This window comes from Miscanthus floridulus, chromosome 1 (genome assembly GCF_019320115.1).
Source record: "Miscanthus floridulus cultivar M001 chromosome 1, ASM1932011v1, whole genome shotgun sequence".
NCBI classification, from domain to species: Eukaryota; Viridiplantae; Streptophyta; class Magnoliopsida; order Poales; family Poaceae; genus Miscanthus; species Miscanthus floridulus.
This window is the reverse complement of record NC_089580.1, coordinates 191,790,612-191,802,098: the sequence shown is the minus strand read 5'-3', so window position 1 is coordinate 191,802,098 and position 11,487 is coordinate 191,790,612. Positions and strand designations below refer to the sequence as shown.

Here is an 11,487-nt window from a genome sequence, read left to right as displayed (position 1 = left end):
GTTTGGCGGGCGGTCGTAGCTCGGGCGTGTCCGTAGTGGAGCACTGGAGCTTCAGGGCCGCCTGTGCAGCTAGCAGCTCGTGTGGCCAGGGGCCTAACAGGGCGGCTCATCCGAGGTCATAGGATTGGATAGTAAGCACTGTTGCTTTCCAGTTTAGATTATTTGATCAATTCACCATATTTGCCTATTCGATTCTCTGGAGTTTGAATGTAGGCTAGACACTGAATTGCCAAATGCCTTAGTGATGTTTAATTGGCATTGATTGGGCACTTGAAGCTTGGTCATTGCATATGGGAAATGCCTTAGTTATGTTTAGTTACATAATACTAGTATATTATGTTGTAATTCTGTAATTGAAGTACAAATTAGACCTCTATTATCTTAGGTTTTAGTGACTTTATGTACCAGTTAATTTGGTTGTGGGAACAAAAAGACACAAGTTTGTCTTGTAGGGATCCAGAACGGAAGTAAAATTAGTGACCATGAATATATATCATATTACCAGAGGCTTGGAAAACTGATAAGTATTAGGAAATAAAACATAGCTGAAAATGCCAGAGTGACCATGATATCCTAAATGCTTATTTGTTTGACACTACTGTGTAGTGTTTGTAAAGCAAGTGACCAAGGAGATGAAGCTGCATCTAATATATATATTCCCTTTACAAATTTCAGTTTCATTATCAGTTATTTGCTAGTCGTTATCTATTTATTCTTCCGATTCACTGTCTTCGTCATCTGAATCCATGTACTCACCACCTTCGCTGTCATCACTTTCAGATTCTTGTTGCTCATCTTCATCCTGAACGTCACCCTCGTAATGGAGTATCGGATTACCTTCCACAGCCACAGGCATACCTTCAGCTTCCGCTTCAACTTGAGGTGTGTCCAATATACTTGTGTCATCATCTTCTATTGTATTTGGATTCGGCACAGTTATTACTTCATTTTCTTGGCAAGCTTCAGGACTGGATTTACTTGATTTAGTAGTGGCATCTTCTTCATCAGTGGGAGGAGTGTCAAAATAATCACGAGGTTTAGTCTTTACCACGACATACCATTTTGGATCTTGAGTATCATTCACATAATATACTTGCTCTGCTTGCGAAGCCAAAACATATGGCTCATCTGTTGACAGCCTGCGAGTAGTATTTATCATTATGAACCCATACTTATCTTCTTTAACTCCCCTTGTTGTATGTACATCCCACCATTCACATTTAAAAAGAACAACCTTATGAGTCCCATATAAAAGCTCCACAATATCTGTCAAGACACCAAAGTAATCTTTGTTTCCAGTTCCTTCATCGCCCTTGACAAATACTCCACTGTTTTGTGCTTGAAATAGGGCGTCTCTGTCCCTTGTGTTAAATCTCCATCCATTGACCATATAACTTGAGAAATGTGTCACTCTAGTATCGGGTCCTCTTGCTAGATCAAACAATTCATCAGAAATAGAAGGATCTCCTTTGGAATACATAGTTGATATCTACATGAAGCACAGTAGTTAATGAAGCTACCCTAAAGAAATAATGTAATAAATACATCCTTATACTTACATGGTTCTTGAACCACTGAAAGAACTCTTTCTCATGCCGCTTGTCTACATTTTTGGTGCTCTGTGTCCTTAAATATTCCTTGTGAATGCTGTGGCATAGGAGAATAGATGTTACAAAATTGGAGGTCCACTGTTGAATGAACATCTTAGGAGTGGCTTACCCTGTATATGGAGAAGCCTCTTCACAGTTTTTTAGAACGTAGGCTTGTGCTTTGTTCAATTCATTCATCTCCATCTGACAATATCTATTCCCAATAAGCCGTCTTCCAATTTTGGCAAAAATCTGGAGCTGTGTGTTGCTATTGTTATCACCACTGTCATCATTACGGCTTGGCCTGTTGATTCTTGTCTCAATTCCATGCAAGTACATAGAACAAAGAGTCACACATTCCTGTAACACTACAGCCTCAGCAATTGCTCCCTCTGGACGAGCTTTGTTTTTTACAAATGACTTTAGTCTGCGCAAGAATCTCTCGATGGGATACATCCATCGATATTGCACAGGACCACCTATCATTGCTTGTTGAGCTAAATGGATTGGTAGATGCATCATTACATCAAACATGGATGGAGGAAATATCTTTTCTAATTTGCAAAGAGTAATAGCAATTGAAGAATGAAGCCTTTTAAGGATCTCCACATCTAACACTTTTGAGCAAATTTCTCGAAAAAAGTTGCATAGCTCAATTATTGGAAGACAAATATCAGCCGGAAGCATGCCGCGAATAGATAGTGGAAGGTATCTATGCAGAAACACATGGTAATCATGGCACTTCATCCCTGATATTTTAACATTTATTGCATCTACATAATTAGATACCTTTGCAGAATAACCATCTGGGACTTTGATTTTTGTCAAGAACTCACAAAATGCTTTCCTTTTAGGTCCAAAAAGTGTATAAGGTGCATTGTGAAATAAAAATTTTCCATCATCTGTGGGAGTCGCATGAAGTTTTGGTTGTATTCCCATGATTTCCATATCAAATCGAGAATTAATGTTATCCTTTGTCTTCCCCTCCTGTCCAAGCAAGGTACCCGCCAAACTTTCACCAACATTCTTTTCAATGTGCATGACATCTAGGTTATGTCTTAGTGTCAATTTGCTCCAATAAGGGAGTTGAAAAAATATACTCTTTTTCTTCCAAACACCATACACTGTGCTGGAACGTTTCCTTTTCTTGTCAGATTTCCCAAATATAACCTGAATGGCAGCATAATGATAGCAATGTAACACCTTTGAAATTACATCAAAATATCATAACTCGTATCATATTTATTTACAAAAAGAAAGCTGCATAGACTTAAATCTTTTTGTATGTGTACCTGAGTAAACTTTTCGTATTGTGAAAGAACTTCAGCGCCTGATAATGGTTTTGGAGCACATCTCCTTTCCCTTTGGCCATTAAAAGAAGTAGTATTGTTCCTCCAACTATGTCTTGCTGGTAGGAATCTCCTGTGTCCCATGTAGCAACCTTTTCTTCCATTGGCTAGCCATTGGTAGCAAGTGTCGGTATGACAGGATGGACATGCATATTTTCCCTTTGTGGACATTCCTGATAAATTCCCTAAAGCAGGGAAGTCATTAATTGTCCAGAGCAATGCAGCTTTTAGTGTGAATTTACGCTTCATCGAAGCATCATAGGCCTCCACCCCACCCCACAACTCAATCAGCTCATCAATTAATGGCTGTAGATATACATCAATGTCGTTGCCAGGTGCTTTAGGGCCAGGAATGAGCATTGAAGTTATCATATAAGGATCTTTCATGCACATCCAAGGAGGTAGGTTATACATCACAATAACAACGGGCCATATGCTGTATGATGTGCTCATATGTCCAAAAGGATTGAATCCGTCACTAGCAAGCCCAAGCCTAACACTGCGCGCATCTGATGCAAATGATGGGAAATTTTTGTCAAAATCCTTCCATTCCTTTGAATCTGCCGGGTGTCTCAAATATCCATCATCAACTAGCTCCTCTTTGTGCCAACGCATATTAGTTGCAGTTTTGGAACACATATACATCCTTTTCAATCTTGGTATCAATGGGAAATAGTGCAGCACCTTCTGTGCAACCTTTCGAACTCTTCGCCTTCGTGATTTGGATGCATTGTTCTGGTCATCACTTTTCCACCTAGAAAGCTTGCACACTGGACATGACTCAGCTTTAGCATAATCACCTCTGTACAGAATGCAATCATTTGGGCATGTGTCTATACGCTTGTAATCCAATCCCAAATCTGACATGACTTTCTTAGCATCGTTGAATGACTTTGGAGCCTTATTCTTGGTAGGAAGTACCTTCCAAAACAGAGTAAATAGAGCATCCATTGCATTTCCACTCAAATCATATAGGCACTTGATGTTCATCATTTGCACAATGAACGATAGTGTAGAGAAGGTACTGCATTCTGGGTACAGCTCATTGTCTGCCTCTTCAAGAAGTCTATAAAATTTGCTAGCTTCTTCAGTAGGACCTGTAGATGCGGTCGTGTCATCCTGCAAGCAAGGTGATGAACCATCAAATGATCCCAAGTTGTTATTCACAGCATTTCCAAAATCATTCACCATCTCACGCAGACCATAGTCATCATGATCTTCCATGTTGTCGTCACTGTCTTCTGAATCTGACACACTCTCTCCATGATGATCCCATACTCTATACTCTTTCCATATTCCATTCAGCATGAGATGCTCCATTATAGATATCTGATCAGCAAAGTAATTGTTTTTGCAGATTCTACAAGGACATCGAAGGAGCTTGTCCGCACTGCAGCCAGAAAAAGCAAACTCAATAAATTTTTTAGCTCCTTCTTCGTATCGGGGAAGCCTCCTATTGGATATGTCCATCCAACTTTTGTCCACAACCATCCTGTCATTGAGGAATGAATTGTTTACAAAACTACAGTTTGTCAAGTTATTGCATTAAGAAGAATCTTCCATTTTTTTCTTGAATACGCAGTATCATTGCATTAAGAAGAATCTTCCATTTTATAATTCCTGGATGTTAGTATCTAGATTATTTTGATATTGCATTTTCCTACCTACAGGTTTGTGAGTCTTATTACATCTCTTGTTTGATGTTTTTAATATTGTTGTTTATGAACCAGGTATCAGACAATGCGCCATTATATGGTGTTTGTTTGTATGTTCAGGAAATAGTTCAAAAGGCACCTGGTATACTAGGTGCAGTTTTACCCTTAAACCCTACTTCCTATAAGCCAAGTCGTTTCTTGGTTTCTGCACCACGTTGTTACTGTCTACTTACAAAGGTACCTTTTTTTGAGCTACACTGAGATGCTAAACAGGTTCGTTTTCAGATCTAACATATATTTATATATTTGGATCCAAGATTTCATCAATTCAGTTCTAAGGATATGGTGGTGTGTCTATTCTATGAACAGCATTATTGCACAGGAGAGGCTTGACAGGATAACGCAGTTTGCAAGTGAAATTGCTGTGCCTGAGCCAGTTCCTCGTCCTGTGAAAGAACAAGATGGAGTAGACGGTGACTTTGATTCCTCAAATGGGATTCCATACATTGACTGGACAGAATATGCTGTACCTGTCAACAGTATATCAGGTCTCATTTCTTCATCAAGTGTTCCATCAGAAAGGGACATGTCTTCATTTTTGTTCAGGAGCTGGGAGCCTAATTCTTCCCAGAGTATATTTGCTAGTGAGATTTCAGATTCTAGTTATGTAAGAGAAGTTGAGAAGGAGGCAAGGCATAGTTTCCAGCATTATGAAGACTGTATATCAGGGAACTTGGAACCACGTTGTACGGTCTTGAAAGGGGAGAGGCTTTAGATGGAAACAGGAATGATAGTGCGGACAACTTGTATTTTGATCAAAAGTATTACCTGACGGCAGAGGTGTTGGACATCAGCATCTCAGCTCTGCACCAGTGGATCGGTGACAAGAAGCAAATGGATCAACGGGCGGCGGCCATAGCAATTTGGGGGCTGTTTAGGGTTTAAGCGGTAGCCATTGAGTATTGAGTTCAGATTCGTGGGCTACCAGATCTGGGTCAAAAAATGTATGAGGTTTTCGCTCTATTTTCTTTTTCTTTCTATTTTTGTGGTGAACATTAATGCCGATGAATATGGCAGGCAGCCTGGTTACTTGTTAAGGACTTGATTTTGTATTTTACAAAGATTTAATAATTAATAAAGCACCAAAATTTGCTTTATTAGTCATCGAAATATGAGTTAGTTATTTGCAAACAAAATGTTTGCCAAAACAAAACTAATATGGTTCGAATGTTGATATTTGGCATGATATTGTGAGTAGAAAACTATGATATTCTATATTATTTTTTATAAATATTTAATCTATGATCTAAATAATCATTTGTTTATGATTTTTATATATTTAATTATTAGTTTAACACTTTATTTGTTATATACTCATACTTTAATCCTAACTTGTTTAATGACATTTGTTATATACGCATACACGCACACTCGTCCAAATTAATCACCACACTGGAATAAATTCAGAAAAATAGGAGCAACTACATCGTGACTAACACGGCTCGCCAGGTTCCACCATAAGAACCTAAACAGATGAGTCTCAATTCAACTTGTTTGGTTTGGTCCCCAACTCTTATATATGCAAGCTCTAGTTAACAATTTTTGACATGTTTGGTCGCCCTGTTGGGCTCATGTTTGGCCGTTTTTGTGAAGCTAGGCCCGAGCTAGCCCTTTTATCCGCTTGCCTCACCTCCCGCTACAAGATAAAGCAACCAACAAAAACATAACATTTCTTATACTGACTAAGCTAGGTCATGCAACCAAACAAGTTCATCTTGTATTGTTGAAGCCAGGCTTGAGCTAACCAGGCTTAATTGGCTAACCGAACACACCCATATTGAATATCTTTGACTGACCCCCTCTATGTATAATTTGTAGCCACATATGTCTTTTTATTTGTTGAAATTTAGTTATATGGACCTTGTTTAATTGTCAAGTGATGCGTCTTATTCGAAGAGATTTGAAGTCGAATTTTATTCTATCTAAAAAATAACAATTTTTTTTCCCAATAAACACACATTAAAATAAATTTGGTATTAAAAATTATAATTTCTAGTAGAAATATTATGGACCTTGTTTATATTTTTTCACATTATATCTCTAGTAGAAATATTATTGGCCTTGTTTATCGTTTTTTTCAAACCAAGCGCTCTCTTTTCCGCTTAATAATTATAATTGGTGAAAAATTGTTCCCTCCAAATATCCATTCACCTTTCCCTCCAATTAATCCGTGAATTTTTTTTTACTCCCGCCATATTGCATTGGACATCAAGTATATATATATACATACATGGAGTCCTTTCCATCATCTACGGATCTACCAAACAATCAAAGCCAACTGACGGGGAGAAACACGGAGAAACAGGCGACCCACAAAGGTGCACTGCGTACTACTACTAGTTTTTTTTTGCCAAGTCTTCCTCCGTCCAGCCAGCATCGTCATTATTAGCCCCCAATGATTACTCCTATCCTGTGTCAAAGCCAAGGCCATGTATCGCGCACGCCCAGATGCCTCCGGCCACCCCACGGATCCAGTTCGTCGTGGCCGCCGCCGCCGCCGCCACCACGGCCGCCGTGCCCGCGGCCAGTGCTGCCATCGCCACGGCCACGGCCATGGCAAGAAGATGCGATACCCCACGGATCCATGATGCCGATGCGGAAAATCCCCGGCCTCCGATCCAGTTCGTCGTGGCCGCCGGCGCCGCCACCACGGCCGCCATGCCCGCGGCCAGTGCCGCCATCGCCACGGCCACCGTCGCCACGGCGGCCACCGCCACGGCCGCCGCCACTGCGGCTTGCACAACTGCCATACTGATATCTTGATTTCGATCTATGAATATGCATCACATCCATACCATATTTGTACTGGACACCAACCTACGACACCCATGCCTCCAGCCCAGTCCAACTTTATATTTCTCAAATTATTTTTTGACAGATTGTTTCCATCCTTTGTATATGTCTCAAATTATTTTTTTCGTCAGATTGTTTCTTTTGGTAAAATATCCATTAATTTGATGGCTATGTTTCTCCATCAATTCCGTTGTTGTTTTGCAGGGAAAATGGCTCCACGGGTGCCGCCACGGGTGCCTCAACGAACAGTTGCTGAAATGGATACGGAATTTGATGAGCTTGCCTCTGCTTTATCCAAAGATCCAAGGGACCAATTGACCTCTGGTATAGGTTTGTTTTATACATTCAGCACCACCAAATATTTCTTTGCGTAAAAATTCTGATGTATTGTAGCATGTTGCATCAAAGGAAATTAGGAAAGCTACAATTTTCTGCAGCCTCGTTTGTAATATAATGTTTCTATATTGCTTCTAGTGTATAAGAAAACTTACATGATCTTTTGTTAAGTTCATATGATGTGTCTTCTAGTTATCAGCAACTCGACTTATTAGTACTGATAGCGATTCCATTAATAATCTCCATGAGAACATGCAAGTTCTTGACTTCTTGTTTAATTGAATGCACCATTACTTGTTCATACATCTGAACGAGAGCTACTATGAACAAACACATGGGGTTTGTGTTCATGCCGATGTCAAAAATCCTAGTTATATTACTTGCAACTGTGTTCACTTGCATTACTTCGTGTGCTGATGGTACAATAAAAGATAGCCATTTCTGTTGTATTTAGTTATGTAAAATTTACAAAATGCCTATTTTTGTTTCTACAGGTGAAATAACAACCAGGTTACGTTCACGTGGCTCTCGAACTGACAATGAACGTGATCAATTTGATTTAGATGTGGCAATGGATGAAAATAATCAAATAAATGCTGCAACACACAACACTGAAGGTGTTTTGCTAATCTGAAACTTGCTTCTTTACACCATTGTTTATTTCGCTGATTTAGCTAGGTACTGTTATGTTGATCTACATTTATTTCTTTATACGACATAATAACAAGTGCTACATTTAGCATGTCACAACATGTTATACTAATCTAAAATTTGATTCTTGACACTATAGAGTACAAACATTACATTTAATTACCCTTGTTCTTTTCCCTAAATTAACTAGGCCTTGCTAAGAGTGGAAGAAAACTTACAATTAACAATCAACTTCGCAAGAGAAGAGCAAAAGGAAAGCATATTGATATAAAGTTCCCTAAAGAGTTTGCAAAAGTGTGTGGAGAACATGCTAGTTTATTTAAAAGTGAGATAACAGTTCTTGTAAGAACTGTACCACTCCAAGTGAAGAAGTGGAGGGACATGGATAAGTTTTATCCTGGTACTACTACATCTATTTGGAGAAAACTAAAGGTGACCTACTTTTCATATGAAATGAATATATTTGGCATGCATAGGTTATCATTGCATTCAGTGGCCAGTTATTACAATATATCTTTGCTGTACAGCAAAAGTTTCCTGAGCTTTCAGAAGAAGATAAAGATTGTGCCATGAGACAAGTAGAGAGTCAATATAATAATCGGCGTTACCGTCTACTTCAAGCTTACCGAAACAACAAGCCAAGGCCACAACATGTCTCACCAGAAGGTTGGCAATGGTTGATAAGGAATTTGTGGACGGATGATGATTTTCAGGTACATACAACTCAGGTCCTAAATTACAGTGCTGCATAATTGTTAATGATACATTTATGCAATTTGTAAACCAGAAAAGGAGCAACCAAAACTCTATCAACAGAGGAAAGCAAGAGATGGGGTCCAAAGTAGGAACTAGATCAATTGCTCAAATCGCTTACGATCTGGTGAGGAAAATAGTTACTAGGCAGATTTTTTTCTATTACACATCGTTCTGTATTAGTGAATATATGCTTTTGTTATTCTAATGCAGCGACACCCAGAAACTGGTGAATGGCCTACTGCTATGCAAGTTTGGAAGGCTACATATCAAAAGGCTGATGGGACATGGTCCATTCCAATAGGTGAAGAAATAATGGTATGACCATATTACTTCCCTTCTTGATGGCATCTTTGGGTTTCACATTTGTCAATCTGTATCCTACCTTTTGAACTAGGATTAGGTGGAAGTGGTGTGTTTTTTGTATGAAAAAGTATGGTAGTATAATTATGTATGACTCTTTCATGGTTATTATCTCTGCAATGTAGTCTCTGTATTGTTCATTTAATGAGTTGAAAAGTCTAGGCACTACGAAAAGTTTGCAGTATCTCTAATCATGAACAATATCGTTTTATTAAGCTGTTTGTAAATTTCATATATTATTTAATTTGTCTGCAATTTTCAATTATTAGATAACATGTTTGTAGATTTTTTTGAACAGTATCAACTCTGAGAACATTTGGATGTTACACTATCCTACGCTAGTGTTCTTTGGCCGCTTAGAGTGTGATTGGTTGTGTTCGTATCTGGGAGCAGGCCCCTCGGGGGATAGCTTGGGTAAATACAACACTACCATGTTTCGTTGCTTGCATCCAGTAGAGGGTCGAGCTGAGATGATGTTTGTTTGCTTGAACGAGAAATTAGGCAAGTAAACACAATCACGGTAGTATTTGTTATATGCAACCATTTTTTATTGCTCTTAATTTATCTTACTCATGCTTAATATTGTTTGAAGTACATTAATATCACTTAAAATATGCTAATAATGTCCTTACCTAGTAACTGTTCGCATCTGGCGAGCCAGGCTCTGAAGAAACACCTAAAATCCCTGTATCTCGAGAGCTAGGCTAAGAGAGTTTTTGCATGAACAGAACTAGGCCTGTGGAGCCATACAACCAACTAATCAGCTAACTTGAATCCCGTGAGCCTAGCTGGCATATATGCAACAAACCAATCATACCCTTATCATCTTGCATAGTTTTCATCATACCGAGATTTGATCCGGTGCTTCAGACTATTCTAGAGGATGTTGTAGACAATAATGTCTAATTTACTTACATGAACGTTTTTGCCTGCTGTATAATATATGGGTTCTTAATTAGTTTGTTTTCATGCTTTGCAGACCAAACTACATGAAGCTGCTGGGATACATCAAGAAAAGATTTCTTCTGCGCCCGTGCCAATAGTGGAGCACTTCGCACTAGTTCTTGGTCGAAAGCCAAACCATTCACGTGGTGTTGGCATTCGTGCTGTAAACCGAGTGGCTGAGGAAAGAATCAGATTGCAGGTGCAAATTGAGGCTTCAGAACAGCGTGAAGCTGCAGCTCGAGCACGTGCAGATGCTGCTGAGCAACGTGCTGAGGCTGCTGAGCAACGAGCACAAGCTTTGGAAGGCCAAGTTTCCACGGTGGTCGAAACAAATGCACAACTGCAAGAAGAGCAGCAATCCCAACGTGATGAGATGAGTTCTTTGCGTCAAACACAGAGTGGAGAAGTTGCTCGCCTAGTGAGGGAACAACTTGATCATCAAATGGCTGCATTAATTGCACGCATTGGTGCCTCACAGCCTCCAGCATCTTAGAGTTTAAACACTTTAGTTGAATAATTATTGTGAGACTTTAAAGTAGTGTCAAGAGAGTTATTTTGAGGTTTGAGTGTTCTTAGTTTTATGTAATGCTTAATGCCAAATTTGAATTATTGAAATAAATATTATTGGTGCAGATTTGAAATAATCATATTGCTATAATGTACATTTGTTGAGCTATTTTTGTCACTACAACAAGGATAATAATGATAACTTGGTCGCCACAACATCTAATGTGTTTCACACAATTGAAACTTATCTTGTGACAAAACTTGTCCAGACTAATATTTTCCTACAAATGCTATGCTTTTTTGTGATGAAACTATTGATACATTTTGTCTTGTCAGTTCTCACAAAAAGATAATTTTTTGTGACAAAGGTTTGCCACCGTAGTTTACATGTGAGGATTAGTTTGCATCACAAATGAAAAGTATTTGTGTTAACAAGTTACCACTTTTTCCCATACATATTGTGGTAAACAATTAGACACAATTATA

At 38.9% G+C, this 11,487-nt stretch overlaps 1 protein-coding gene and 1 pseudogene across 1 annotated transcript; one reads left to right on the top strand and one right to left on the bottom strand.

Annotated features, from left to right (window-relative positions):
- Positions 1 to 709: 709 nt before the first annotated feature.
- On the bottom strand, positions 710 to 4,860 carry LOC136468905 (uncharacterized). Its single transcript, XM_066467309.1, has 4 exons — positions 2,882 to 4,860; positions 1,720 to 2,759; positions 1,560 to 1,647; positions 710 to 1,489 (listed from the first exon to the last, which is right to left on the bottom strand). Exons 1-4 carry the CDS (start codon positions 4,427 to 4,429, stop codon positions 710 to 712), a joined length of 3,456 nt encoding a protein of 1,151 aa, XP_066323406.1. The 5' UTR covers positions 4,430 to 4,860.
- Positions 4,861 to 7,101: 2,241 nt separating this feature from the next.
- On the top strand, positions 7,102 to 10,987 carry LOC136468895 (uncharacterized; annotated as a pseudogene).
- Positions 10,988 to 11,487: the final 500 nt, after the last annotated feature.